We start from the raw sequence: 15227 nt of genomic DNA, 5'->3' as shown, positions 1-15227 counted from the left end.
TAGTCCCTTCAGACCTCAAAGCAAAGACAGCAGCCCATCCAACTAAACAACCTGACAGGAATCTCTGCCTGCTCGGGGTTGGTACAAGTTGGCCCATCCAGGATCAGGACTAGACTAAATAACGAAGTTCTATCCCTGCCAATAACACCTGTAAAGGCCAGAGCAGGTGGCTGTCTCCTTAAATGTGTAGACATCAATGCAAGGACAGAAGAATTACAAAAAAATTAGAGAATCGTGACACCACCAAAAGAAACCAATAAAGCTCTAACATTGAACACTAACTAAATGAAGAACTAAGAAATGACTAACAAAGAATTTAGAAAAATCCTCTTGAAGTTCAGTGAATCACAAGAATATACTAATAGAAAATTAAATAAAATCTGGAAAATATATGCAAACAAATTTAAAGTTTGACAAATAAATAGAAACAAAATTGTTTTAAAAAGTATAAATTCTAAAAATGAGCACAATGACTGAACTAAAAATTTCAATGAAAAGCTTCAATAACAAGCTTCAATAGTTGATTCAATCAAGCAAAAAAGAAAAGAAAAGAAAAGAAAAGAATCGGGCCAGGCGTGGTGCCTCACACCTATAATTCTAGCACTTTGGGAGGCCAAGGCTTGAGCTCAGGAGTTCAAGACCAGCCTGGGAAACATGGCAAAACCCTGTCTCAGCAACAACAACAAAAAATACAAAAAATTACCTGGGTGTGGTGGCACATGCCTGTAATCCCAGCTACTTGGGAGGCTGAGGTGGGAGGATTGCTTTAGCCCAGAAAGTCAAGGCTACAGTGAGCCAAGATCACACCACTGCACTCCAGCCTAGGTGACAAACTGAGACCTCATCTCATTTAAAAAAAAAAAAAAAATCAGTGAGCTTGAAGGCAGAATATTTGAAATTATTCAGTCAGAGAAGTCAGAGAAAAAGAATTAAAAATAATGAAGAAAGTCTGCAGGAATTATGGTACACCATCAAGATAACTAACATTTTCTTCTTCTTTTTTTTTTTTTTTGAAGTTTTATTTTATTTATTTATTTATTTTTACTTGATACATGAGCTGAACGTGAAGGTTTGTTACATAGGTATATACGTGCCATGGTGGTTTGCTGCACCTATCAATCCATGGTCTAGGTTTTAAGCCCCACATGCATTAGGTATTTGTACTAATGCTCTCCCTCCCCTTTTTCCCCAACAGGCCCCATTATGTGATGTTCCCCCCTCCCTGTGTCCACGTATTCTCATTAGAACTAATATTTTTATAACAGGAGTTCAAAAGGATAAGAGACAGATTAAAAAGCCAGTAAACACAACTAAATAAATAATGGCTGAAAACTTCCCAAATATTAGAAAAATGCAAAAATCCAAGTTTAGTAAGAACAATCTTCAATAAAATTAAACCCAAAGAGGAGTTCACTAAGACATATAACAACCAAATTATCAAAAATCAAAGAAAAAGAAAAAATTCTAAGAGTGGCAAGAGATAAGAAACATATCCATATAAGGGAATCCTAAAATGGCTATCAGTGGATTTCTCCATGGAAACACTACAGGCCAGGAGAGAGTACTATGATATATGCAGAGGGCTGAAGGTAAAAACAAACAAAAAACAGAAATAAAAACAAAAACTTGACAACCAAGAACAGTTTTACCTGAAAAATCTGTACTTCGGAAATAAGGAAAAAAAAAAAAAACTTTCCCAGACAAAGCTAAGGGAGTTCGTTACCACTAGGCCTGCTATACTGGTATCGCTAAAGGAAGTTCTTTAAGCTAAACCAAAGACTGCTAATAAACAACATAAAACATACAAAAGCACAAAACTCAGTGGTAAAAGTAATAGAGAGTCATATTCAGGATATTCTGGGATTGTAATGGTAGTTTTTAAAGGAATTTTACTTGTAGTACAAGGATTAAAAGGCAAAACTATTAAAAACAACTATAGGAGAAATAAGCTGTAAAGAGAAGCAAATTACAAAGTGATATTGATTTTGACACTGAAAATATAAAATGTGGGGAGGAGAAAGTAAAAGTGCAGAGTTGTTGTATGCAACCAAAGTTAAGTTGTTATTAGCTTTAGATACTCTGTTTTAAGTATAAAATGTTTTATATAAGGCTCATGGTAACCACAAAATAAAAATCTATAGTAGATGCACAAAATATAAATAGAAAGGATTCAAAACATCCCACTAAAGAAAACCATCAGACCACAAAGACAGAAAAAGAGGAAGAAAGAAACAAAATATCTATTAAATACAAAACAGAAAATGATTTACAAAATGACAGTGGATAAGTCCTTACTTATCAAGAATTACTTTGAAAGTAAATAGATTAAGTTCTCCAATAAAAATACATAAGAGTGGCTAAATTGATTTTTTAAGACCCAAATATATGTTGCGTACAAGAGATTCACCTCACTTTTAAGGACACACATAGACTGAAAGTGAATAAATGGAAGAGATTATTTTATGCAAATGGAAGCCAAAAGAGAACAGGGGTAATCTGATACTTATACTTTACTTCAGACAAAATAAAGTTTAAGTTAAAAATTTTAAAAATAAACAAAGACATTATATAATGATAAAGGGATTAACTTAACAAGAGACTATAATAATTGTAAATATATACATACCTGACATTGGGGCAACTAAATATGTAAAGCAAATATTAAAATATCTGAAGGGAAAAACACATTGTAATACAGTAATACTAGGTGACTTCAATAACCCACTTTCAACAAAGGACAGATCTTTCAGACAGAAAGTAAGTAATGAAACATTGGACAAGAACTACACTTTAGACTAAATAGATCTAACAGACATATGTAGAACATTCTATCTAATAGCAATAGAATACACATTCTTCTCAAGTGCACACAGAATATTCTTCAAAACAGACGTATGTCATCACAAAACAAATCTGGACAAATGTAGAAAGATTGAAACGACATTAAGTAACTTTTCTGATCACAGTAGTATAAAACTAGAAATCAATAACAGGAATACTTGGAAATTTGGCTAATGGAGATGAATCTCCCTATGTTAGTTTAAACTAGTGTTTATATCATTAAGCAACTTTCTGCCTTCATATTTATAAACTCATTTGTCATCAAAATATAAAATAGATTATCTAGATCCTCGGCTTTCAAGGTTTTTTGCCCCCAAGATTTTCTCAGTTGATAATTCAACCATTCTTTCCAAGGATTCCCCAGGTACAGTTGGTACTTCTGATAAAATCAGACTAGCCTGACTTCTGATGAGTGTCTTTTCTTATAGGCTTAATTCCTCATAGTTGGATTCATTTCACTGCTACAAGGGAGTAGAAAAGGTAATAAAGGTGGTTTCAGTAAGTAAGAAAAAAAAGAACTGTAAAAATTATTCTGTTTTGCTTTTTCTGATGTTGGACAGTGGAACAAAACCATTTTATCAATACATGCCCCACATCTTCATTCAGAAAGTAAATAAACTGGCCGTTAAATTAACAAGACTAGAGAAATTCTGAATATTGATCCAGAACTCAAGCTTATCCATCAATAAAAGAGACAAAACACTCTGATTTTAAGCTTTTACAGTAATAGTGTTATTATCTGCTGATCTTCAGCCAGAAGAAATCAAGGGACTGCTCCTTATCAATACTCACTCTTTCCATTTCAGAAGGAAAGAGCTTTAAAGTTGGTACAAATTCTTATCTTCTTCATGTAGGTTAATTTTAGGAAAATTCCCTGAATAGAGAGACGTAAGGAAGCCCCTGTGGTTTCTTTCATGAGGTCAACCATCCTGATCATAGAGAAAAATCATTAATAAGTAAAATTCTACAAAATCTGCACAAATATATGAAGCTTACAGGTTACCCAGGTATAAATAATATGATACTTTATATACTGATTATGGAAGAACTTATGTGGAAGCCTCTCTCTTTATGTAAATTCATGAAGTTTTTCTTTTTAAATGTCTATGATAAGAAGAAATGGCAGTGAATATCACAGTTCTAATATCTTTAATATATGTGTTACATTTGGCCCTCCAAAAAGCATACACCAAGATAAGATTTCAGCATACAAGAGATTTACTGGGAAGTGCTTGTAAAGGCACGGAGGAAAGGAGCTGGGAAAGCTGATATGGTTTGGCTGTGTCCCCACCCAAATCTCATCTTGAATTTTATCTCTGATAATTCCCACATGTCATGGGAGGGACCCAGTGGGAGGACTGAATCATGGGGGAGGATCTTTCCCATGCTGTTCTCATGGTGGTGAATGAGTCTCATGAGATCTGATGGTTTATAAAGGGGAGTTCGCCTACACAAGTTCTCTTGCCTACCACCATGTAAGATGTTGACCTTCTCATTTGCCTTCAACCATGATTGTGAGGCCTCCCCAGCCATGTGGAACTGTTAGTCAAATAAACCTCTTTCCTTTATAAATTACCCAATCTCAAGTATGTCTTTATTAGCAGCATGAGAAGAGATTAATTCAGAAGGTAAGGACAGCCTCCAGACTATGATCCAAGTTGACACCTTCTGAAGAAGAAGGGAAGGCAAAGTGTGAGACTGTTACACAGTCATAAGAAAGTTTCAGCTGACCTGAGACAAATTCACCAATTCAAGAAATCTCATATATTATAGTAATGAACCTGCATTAGATCCTTTGCCCTGCTTTGCCATTGGTTGAGAACAGCCTATAGAAAGTGTGGCATGAATACAGGAATGGATCCAGAAGAGCAAAATCTAAGACAATCTAAGTCAACTATGCTCCTTGCTGCAGACCAAATGGCATGTTTTCAAGGCCACCATAATATATAAGAAGTTCTTACAAATCAGTAAGATAAAAGAGGAAAATACCAGTATCAAAATGGGTAATGGATACTATACCAAATTGTCTGTTGTCCACTCAGGGTCACATTTTTTTTCTTTCTATACTCTTCTCTGCATTGCAAAAGCCACCAGGATTCTGGGTCACAATTCACCAATGAGAGGAATTTTGTGAGATTTTGGAAAGTGGAAGAGAAGTGGAAGCCATTTCTCACCCTGTAACCATGTTGTGCAAGGATGAAGACTTCAGTCAACAGTAGAGGTGAGATTTTGTCAGGAGCTCCTGGGTGACCTGCATGCACATCATTGGTGCTTTAGACAGCTGAAATCATCAGCACAGTTTCCTGATACACCTGCACTTCAGAATTTCTGGAAGCTAACAGTAGCTTTCTCTAATCTGTTTCCCAATATTTCCAAGCAATATTATAACCGTCTGATTCCCTGTATTAAATCCTTCCTGCATGAAACAACTACAGTGGTTTCTGACCAAATCCTGGTGTATTAGTTTGTTTTCACACTGAGACTGGGTAATTTATAAACAAGAGAAGTTTAATTGACTCACAGTTCTGCATGGTTGGAGAGGCCTCAGGAAACTTACAACAAGGTGGAAGGTGAAGGGAAAGCAAGGCACCTTCTTCACAGAGTGGCAGGAGAGAGAGGGAGTGCAGGAGAAACTGTTGTTTTTTAAGCCATCGGATATCATGAGAACTCCCTTGCTATCACAAGAACAGCATGGGGGAACCCTCCCCCATGATCCTATCACCTCCCACCAGATCTCTCCCTTGACACATGGGGATTAGAATTCAAGATGAGATTTGGGTGGGGACACAGAGCCAAACCATATCACCTGGCTAGCAGAAACATGAACAAGTAAATCACAAATGAATACATTGAGACAGAGTCTTGCTCTGTCACCCAGGCTGGAGTGCTGTGGCCGGATCTCAGCTCACTGCAAGCGCCGCCTCCCGGGTTCACGCCATTCTCCTGCCTCAGCCTCCCGGGTAGCTGGGACTACAGGCGCCGCCACCTCGCCTGGCTAGTTTTTTGTAGTTTTTAGTAGAGATGGGGTTTCACCGTGTTAGCCAGGATGGTCTCGATCTCCTGACCTCGTGATCCGCCCATCTCAGCCTCCCAAAGTGCTGGGATTACAGGCTTGAGCCACCGCGCCCGGCCAAGAATACAAAGTTTTAAAAATGAGATATTATTTTTTACTTATCAAATTGGCTAAGGTTTATTTTATTTACATATATTTATGTACTTGTCTAGTTTATTATAAACAGTCAAAGTTGGCAAGAGACAAAAAATAAATAAGTAAAAAGACAAAAAACAGATACTGTGGGGAGTTTATATTTTACATTTACATTTGTAAAACCTTTCTAGAGGTCAATCTGTTATAACCTCTTAAATGTTCATAATCTTTGTTATTCTAATTTTAGTTACAGAAATTAATCTTAAGGAAAATTTGGAGTACAATGTTATATATAAGAGTATTTATCAATGTGGCACATATACACTGTGGAATATGATGCAGACATAAAAAAGAATGAGTTCATGTCCTTTGCAGGGACATGGATGAAACTGGAAGCCATCATTCTCAACAAACTAACAGGAACAGAAAACTGAACACTGCATGTTCTCACTCATAAGCGGGAGTTGAACAATGAGAATGCATGGACACAGGGAGAACAACACACACTGAGGCCTGTCAGGGGATGGGGGGCAAGGGGAGGGAGAGCCTTAGGACAAATACCTAATACATGTGGGGCTTAAAACCTAGATGATGGGTTGATAGGTGCAGCAAACCACCATGACACATGTATACCTATGTAACAAACCTGCACATTCTGCATGTGTATCCCAGAACTTAAAGTAAATAAATAAATAAGAGTATTTACCACAGTTCAAGTTATATATCAGGATTTTTTTAAAACCTGAATATTTAAATATTTAATTTAGCATGACATACAGTGTCTTAGTCTGTTCAGGCTGCTATAACAAAATACCTTAGACTGTATAATTTATAAACAAAAGAAATATGTTGCTCTGGAGGTTGAGAAGTCCAAGATCAAGGTGCCAGAAGATTTGGTGCTAGGCAAGGGCCCATTCCTCATAGATGTCGCCTTCTACGTGCTTCTATGTGTTCTCACATGGCAGAAGGGCAAAGAGGCTTCCTCTTTCATAAAGGCACTAATTCCATTCCTGAGGGTGGAATCTTCATGACCTAATCATCTTACAAAGACCTCACCTCTTAATACCATCACCTTGGAAGTTAGGCTACAACACATGAATTTTGGGGAGAATACAAACATTCAGACAATAGCATATACATAGAATAGAATCACTGTGGAGCTCTTATAAATCATGTTTTGGTATAAATGTAATAATAGAATGAGTTCATGAAATAATATAAGTGAAAAAGTAAGATATATAACTATAGGTACAGTATGATTACACTATTTTATGTAATGTATACAATGTATAATATATGAAATATATATGTACACATAATAAATACATGTACATAAAATATTTCCTGGTATGTACATGTGTATATATATTTTTCATGTATATAATTTATACACATTAGCAAAAAGTGAGAAAATATGACAAATATTTAACAGTAGCTGTTTCTCCAGTGGCAGGATTACAGATAATTTTTATTTTCAAACATTTCTGTCTGACTTTTCCAAATGTGCTATTATGAGCATAAATTTTATAATTAAATACAAGTCAATAAGCATTTTAATGTGCCTGTAACAGCCCATCAGCAAGTGAAGAGATGAGATAAAAATGTGTCTGCACTTGGTACACATATTGACTTTCTTTTACTTCCATTTCCAGATGATATTGACAAAGATATTGAAAAAATTTGATTGATATGCCTCAGCTCAGATTTGCTATGCAAGAGCAGAGTCTTATTGTTTTAAAGGAATTATTTGCTGATCAGCTATAGGGTGACTTGACCTCACATTCCTACACTGTGGGACTGTCCACCATGATAGTCCCACAGTGTAGGGATGGGGTGGTATGACTCCCAAGACTTGGAGTGTGTTATTTTCTCAGGGCAATGAAGATTTGGACAAATGATAGCAGACAGAATTATTATCTCATCAAAGACATCTCTCAGCAGTGTCTGTGGGCTGTGCAGTGTTCTCAGTTCGATAAAGGATTAGAACACAATGCTTCTTTGGAGAACTGTGACTTGATACTGCATCAATATCTTTCTGAGAAATGTTTTTCATTTTCTTGCCTCTTTAACTTCTTAAGCCTTAGAAGAATTAGTTGAAAAGCCAAGTCTTTGGGGATACTAACATTAAGTCTTCTACTCTGTCATTTGCAATCATAAATTCCAGAGCATAGCTCCTAATTCCATTTTGTATTGTTTTCTAAGGGAATGATAGACAGATTCTTTATTTTTTAAACCCCTAAGCCTACCACACTTGCTGAGTTCCTCACTAGTCACTAAGAAAGTCCTGTCAGTCAATACATGGGTTTATGTCCATTGCTCAGCCCTTCTCCAATCAGACTCATTCTCCCAGCATCCCTGACACACCACTCTAAAATGCGGCTGCTGATGGTTCACCTTCCTCACTTTTGTCTGCAAATCTCAATCCTGCTGATTCCACAAATCCTACATCAAGCAATATCATTTTATGAGCCTTTCCACAACCACCCCTTCAGGGGATTCTTCAATTTCTGTCACACAGGAAGTCTTCAGAGTATCAACCTCACAGCCAGGCAAGAGGGACTCCTGGCTAGGGTTTTATGCTTTAAAGAGTCCAGCTCTGACTCCTTTTGGCCATAGGACTAATGTGATATGCCCACCTGGAGCCTGTGCCCTCCCTTCTAGACCATGCCCTGGGACTCAGAATCCCTTACCCTAGATGGCCACACAATCACTTTCAGGTCCATCTTCTCTGGGCAGACATCACAAATGTGTGCACCCCAAGGCCCGAAGCCAAGAAGGCAGCTTTCTGGATGTAGGGACTGAGGTGTTCATACACATTTGCATGGCCCCTCAATTCAAAGAACAAGGGGGAAAGTAAGAAGAAAAGAAGTAGCCGATGATCAGGGCCAGCTCTCGCAACTCAGCCATGTTGGGTCATTCTGATTACACCACTTAGCTCAAGTGCAATGCTCAAGACACTTAGCACATTCTCCAGCTGAATTTACCAGTGTTCATGGACTACCTGGGTTAGAAATATATTTCACTATAAAGTAACATACAAATTAGCAGAAAGGGAGTTAATAAGATTAATAATAGAGTTAGTTTACATTAGGAACTGAGTTTTGAGAAACATAATTTCTTTCAACACTAATATTAAACAACCTTGTGGGGGTTCATTGTCTCCCTTTAAAAATTAGGAAACCAAGGCTTTGCCATGGTCTCATAGGAGGGTCAGAATAGCATTTTTATGACCCCAGAGCATACTCCTCTCCACTCCACCTACCCATGTGTCCAACTCAGACGCCTTCTGGGATGTCCATGTCAACTATTCTTTAAAGAGTAACCAACAGATGGATAGTTTTCTGTTTGTGAATCAATGGTAGGTGACTGAAAAATTGGTTCTGAGAGGTCGCTTTGCAAGGATTGATGGTCACAGGCTGAGAAGCAGATTTGAAAGACCTACCTGCTAGCAGCATGAAGAGCTGCTCTTCCTTATCTTGGCATTAACTAGTTAATTACTGGAGGTGGGTGTAGGGGTGGATTATGTGTATTCTTAATTGTTGGAGAGTGGGTACTGGGAGTTACAAAGACCTTTGTGATTTTCGACCTTGCAGAGCTGAGCAATTTTCAGTTGCTTTACTTGCTGATAACACTGCTTCCCTTATCTACCACGGAACACATCTTAATGAAGAATTTGCATTCACAGCATCCAGTTAATGAATATGAAACTAAACAGTGTATATCCCTCTGATGGATGGGATTTCGGAGGCACAGACATTATACACATATTTGATGATAAAGTACTAGAAGTGCAGGGAATTGAGGTCAAGCTTCCTCCTAAGGGGACTGAATCCCAGAGAGAGCAGGTGACTTAGTAATGAGAAGGGGAGCTGTCTGTTCAACCAGGATGCTCCTCCTATGGCACAAAATTCAGTTTTAAAAATATATTAAATTCAAATCAAATGTGTTACGTGTGAGTTCTATCCCTACAGGTGTGAGGCAGAGGTGGAGGACTTTGTATACAATAGAGAAATAAATATAAATATTAGGTCTTCCATGACATAGGATTCACTGACCCTCTCCTGGGCATTCCTCTGAAGCATTTTGAGATTTATTGCTATAAAAGAGCCTCCCACACATAATCTCACTTAAAAACGGTAATCATATTAACATGATTTTGTTCACAGGAGAGAATCTAACTGCACACCACTGCTTAAAATTATTTCTTTGTTCCTAGGTTTAAGGGGAACTAGTAAATAAGAACATTCCACTTTGTCTGCATCAATAAAGATGAAAGAAGATGACTTAGGAGGTAGAAATTGGAGTGGGAAACATTTTTCTATGTTCCCAATATTCTGAAACACATCTGACTTCATTCAATCATAAGGTAAACAGAGTATGTAATTTACCAGAAAAAAGTAATGAGACTGGTGGTGCTAGGTTTTCATACTCCAGCTATTAATGAATTAAAGAGAGTAACACTCCTGAAAGGATACCATTTTCTCAAGAAAGCTGGAAAAGAATGTGTGGCATTTAAAACATACCAAACTCTGTGGCCGTAATGCTCTTAAAATTCATCTGTCTAAAGAAATTAGAAGTGAATCATATTAAATAAGGTTTAGATATGTCCACTGTATCTTCCTGAAAATATAATTTCATTACAATCGAATTTATCAAATTTTATCTGATTTGACTTGCTATTTAAAATACTTTATAATTTACTTGCATATTTGGAATTACAATGTTCTTAATATACTTCTTGATTTTAACAAAACCTAGGCCAAATGTTAATCAAATCAAACTGTTCAAAGTTACTTTATAACACATTCCTATGAACACACCATACACACAGCAATATCTAGCAAGGGTGTCAGTTTTTCTTTATTTTTAAAATCAGATCATTTAAAGAAGTTATTTACTACAAATGACTCTACACACACACACGCACACACAGACACACGCACACACACGCACACACACGCACACACGCACACAAACCTTTTTAAAGAAACGCTAGAACCCAACCCCCTTTAGGCCAGAGGAAAACATTGCAGCTGTACACGCACTTGTGCCTGTTGCCGTAGAGTAATACGGTAGCAGCAGGAGATTACGGTACTCGCTGGGCTACTGCCTGTGTTACGTCAGCGAGAGCTGCAAAGTTCCTTGCTATTCTTTTCTGGTGTCGGGCAGCTGAATATTAAAAGGGTGATTGTGTAGTTATCGGTTATCAGTATTTTTTTTTTCTTTTCCTATTTTGACTCTTTTAAAAAATGCAGGTAAAGTGACAGCGGGCCAGGAGCTTAAAGACATCGGTGGTGGAGGGGTGAGTCAGCGGGTGCAAAAGGACAAGGATTTGGTTCCTCAGAGAGACGGTCCCCTCTCCGCCTCCAGAGAAGAGCAGGCAGGCAGCTCCTGGGACCCAAGCCGGGTCCGCCTCCCACGCTCGCGAGCTGGTGGCTCAGCATCGCCGCTTCAGGTGAGTGCGCCGGGGCGGGCGTCCCGCAGGGCCGAGTGGGTGAGGGCAGACATCCCCCGCCGTCTGGTGAGACCGAACCCCTACTTTTCCCAGCGCCTCCCGCTTTTTCCACCGGGTTTTATACCGGCCCCTCCACCCCACCCCCGATTCCCTTACATCTTCTGCGAAGTTGCCTTCTACTTAACAAGTGTCTTTTTAACTCTGTGTTTATCACCCTCGAGGTAGGAGGAAAAGGGTTTCTGCAGTGGCACGTTTTTAATACCACCTGTGAGGTCTTAAACTTGGGATTTTAACAACAGTCTTTGCCCGAGGTCCCACCTCAGGGCCCAACCCAAGAAGGCAAGGTGGGCACTTCCTCACGCCCCTTGGTCCTGCCGAGTCCCTGCGGTCGGTTCGCAGTTGTGGAAACCCAGGTTTCTTACGCAGATGGTGACCCCCAGCCCAGAAAATCGAAGGCGGCCCCTGCCCGCTGGCATGCCGGCTTAATGTTTACGCCTGCAAAATCCGCAGTGACTGTCACTTGCAAAGCTGCCTCTGCAGAGGGACGTCCTCCCCACTCCGTCCCCCGGCAGTCCCGCTACGGCTGGCAGCTGGAGCCCCTCGGGTGGCCAACAGTGAGGCTTGGAGAGGCGTCGTGGGCAGACCTGGGTCGCTTTCAGCCCTCGGGTCCCTCCCGGCTTCGCTCGGGACCTGGCTCTCAAGTCAGCTTGGCTGGTGGACAGACCGGCGCGCTCTGCACACCCGAGTGCGAATTCCACCGGCGTGAGCGTGAGCGTGCGCGTGGTCCTGGCCCTGCGGTCCCTGGGTCGCAGCGGTTCCCTCTCCCAGGCCGCCCCCTCCAGGTGACTGCGAAGCAACCTGTTCTAATGGAAACCGAGTACATCCTCCAGAATTCCCCGGCTAGGATCGGTGCGACACACTCGCCAGCCGCAATCGCCCTTCCCGGGCTTTGAGGATTTTAATTTCTCGGTACCGGCACTCGAAATCCAGCCTTCGAGCGCTGGAGCCTGGGGTTTGGGGGATTTGTGTTTTTGTTTGTTTTTCGCTTCGGATCGTGAACTCGGGCAGAGGTGACTCAGTAGAGCGCGCGAGGCAGGTTCCCAGTGGTGGGGACGCGAGATGCGCTCCGGAGTCGCCTCCGCCGCAGCCGGCCGGGCGAAGTAGCTTCTGGATGGATCGCAGAACCCGCCCGGCTCCCAGCTGGCGTCCCGCAGCCCGTCGAGCTCAGCACAGCCTCTCTCCTTGGGGCGCCTAGCTCACAGCCCGCCTTTTTCTTTGCGCTCTTTCAGGTGGACGCGGTCAACACATATTTCACACCCACGTCCCCTGGCCTGTGCTCCTAGAAGCTGGAGACAGCAGGAGCCTTCGGTGGGGCAGCTCAAAATGTAGGTAACTGCGGGCCGGGAGCAGCGCCCAGATGCCATCGGTCCCTGCCTTTGAGCGTCGACGGCTGATCCTTTGGTTTGAGGGGGAGACTGGCGCTGGAATTTTGAATTCCGAATCATGTGCAGAATGCTGAATCTTCCCCGAACCAGGACGAATCACACAACGCGGAAAAGCAGACTCTCGTAATTTTGGAATTGCATGTTGCAAGGAGTCTCCTAGATCTTCACGCCCACCCTCGGGTAGGAAGGGAGTTGGGGTCCGGGCTAGGCCAGCCCAGCAGGTGGAGAGGGTCCCGGGCAGCCCCGCGCGCCCCTGGCCATGTCGCCTTTAATGCCCTGCCCCTTCGTGTGGCCTTCTGAGGGTTCCCAGGGCTGGCCAGGGTTGTTTCCCACTCGCGCGCGCGCTCTCACTCCCAGCCAAACCCAGCTGGCAGGGCTCCCTCCAGCCGAGACCTTTTGATTCCCGGCTCCCGCGCTCCCGCCTCCGCGCCAGCCCGCGGGGTGGCCCTGGAGAGCCGGACCTCGCCCGGCCCCGGCTGGGACCATGGTGTTTCTCTCCGGAAATGCTTCCGACAGCTCCAACTGCACCCAACCGCCGGCACCGGTGAACATTTCCAAGGCCATTCTGCTTGGGGTGATCTTGGGGGGCCTCATTCTTTTCGGGGTGCTGGGGAACATCCTAGTGATCCTCTCCGTAGCCTGTCACCGACACCTGCACTCAGTCACACACTACTACATTGTCAACCTGGCGGTGGCCGACCTCCTGCTTACCTCCACTGTGCTGCCCTTCTCCGCCATCTTCGAGGTCCTAGGCTACTGGGCCTTCGGCAGGGTCTTCTGCAACATCTGGGCGGCAGTGGATGTTCTGTGCTGCACCGCGTCCATCATGGGCCTCTGCATCATCTCCATCGACCGCTACATCGGCGTGAGCTACCCGCTGCGCTACCCAACCATCGTCACCCAGAGGAGGGGTCTCATGGCTCTGCTCTGCGTCTGGGCACTCTCCCTGGTCATCTCCATCGGACCCCTGTTCGGCTGGAGGCAGCCGGCCCCCGAGGACGAGACCATCTGTCAGATCAACGAGGAGCCGGGCTACGTGCTCTTCTCAGCGCTGGGCTCCTTCTACCTGCCGCTGGCCATCATCTTGGTCATGTACTGCCGCGTCTACGTGGTGGCCAAGAGGGAGAGCCGGGGCCTCAAGTCTGGCCTCAAGACCGACAAATCGGACTCGGAGCAAGTGACGCTCCGAATCCATCGGAAAAACGCCCCGGCAGGAGGCAGCGGAGTGGCCAGCACCAAGACCAAGACGCACTTCTCGGTAAGGCTCCTCAAGTTCTCCCGGGAGAAGAAAGCGGCCAAAACGCTGGGCATCGTGGTGGGCTGCTTCGTCCTCTGCTGGCTGCCTTTTTTCTTAGTGATGCCCATTGGTAAGTCTTGACCACCCCTCACTTTAGCATTTGGGGGGTCTTCACCCTTCTTGGCTTCTGTTACCCCAGACTCCCAGTCCTGGATGGGAGAGGACGGATTAGCATTTCAAACGGCACAGCTCTAGGGCAATTAGAAAAGGCTCCCGTGTAGAAAAGTACATTTTCATTCTCTTTCTACTCCAGTCTCATTTATATTAGGTCCTAGAACACTTTTGCAACTGTAAAGTGGCTTCCAACTGATGCAGATTAATTGTTCTCTTTAATAAGAATGTCAACTTTTCTTAATGCCCATAAGCACGTGTTTAATTTAAATGCATCTGCTCTTTCTAGTCTCAGAGTCTCCACCAAGTGTTTAGGCTGACTGTGGAATGCCATTTTCACTCTGCCACAGAACGCAAATTCTCTTGACCTGAAAATAAGTACCACACTCATTCTGGACAAATGTGCGATTTTATTATTGCATTAGGTTATTCATAAGGGTTTGTTATAATGGTCTGTTTATGTTCTATATCTGTGCTAATTTTATTTTCTGGATTCAGTATGGAAGGAATTACGGTGAGCCACTAAGAAAAAGAAATGATTTTATGTCCAAACCAATTTTAGCCTTAAATAATTAATCATAATGTTTCCAATAAGTAAATACTTATTTTTTTTTTTTTTGTTTTAATAGTAAGTATTAAAACAAACACTTCTCTTACCCAAAATCATCTGGGAAGTTGCAGATGACACTGTTTGAAAATAATACAGTACACATAGTGTTACCAATCCAATTTTTGCAGATGCTAAATTAGCTGTTGTCAAAATTAATTAGCTCGTTATAAGTATCAGCAAGCTGATCCACTTGGAATAGTCATCTATCTCCTTCAGTGAGATCCCAAAATGGTTGTATGCTATTTTTAGTTTGGAAGCTCAAATATAGACCCAAACATCGATTATCCACCAACTCTAAGAAACAAAACATCATGATTAAC

The 15227-nt window shown here is 41.9% G+C and overlaps 1 protein-coding gene across 6 annotated transcripts in view; it reads left to right on the top strand.

Moving 5' to 3' along the window:
• The first annotated feature begins 12747 nt into the window (after window positions 1-12747).
• The window catches only part of ADRA1A (adrenoceptor alpha 1A), a 134934-nt gene continuing 132454 nt past the window's right edge, over window positions 12748-15227 (top strand). For 3 of the 6 annotated variants that reach the window (XM_023216873.1, XM_023216871.1, XM_023216875.1), the window contains exon 1: window positions 13373-14256. In XM_023216873.1, coding sequence (XP_023072641.1) covers window positions 13374-14256 — 883 coding nt within the window. In that variant the 5' untranslated portion in view covers window position 13373. Of the gene's footprint in view, window positions 14257-15227 lie in introns of all 6 variants that reach the window. The other 3 variants (XM_023216874.1, XM_023216870.1, XM_023216872.1) reach the window with 2 other exon arrangements.

Source organism: Piliocolobus tephrosceles, chromosome 7 (assembly GCF_002776525.5).
Source record: "Piliocolobus tephrosceles isolate RC106 chromosome 7, ASM277652v3, whole genome shotgun sequence".
Taxonomy (NCBI): Eukaryota; Metazoa; Chordata; class Mammalia; order Primates; family Cercopithecidae; genus Piliocolobus; species Piliocolobus tephrosceles.
Note: the sequence above shows the minus strand (reverse complement) of the source record. Positions and strands in the feature narration are given on the sequence as shown.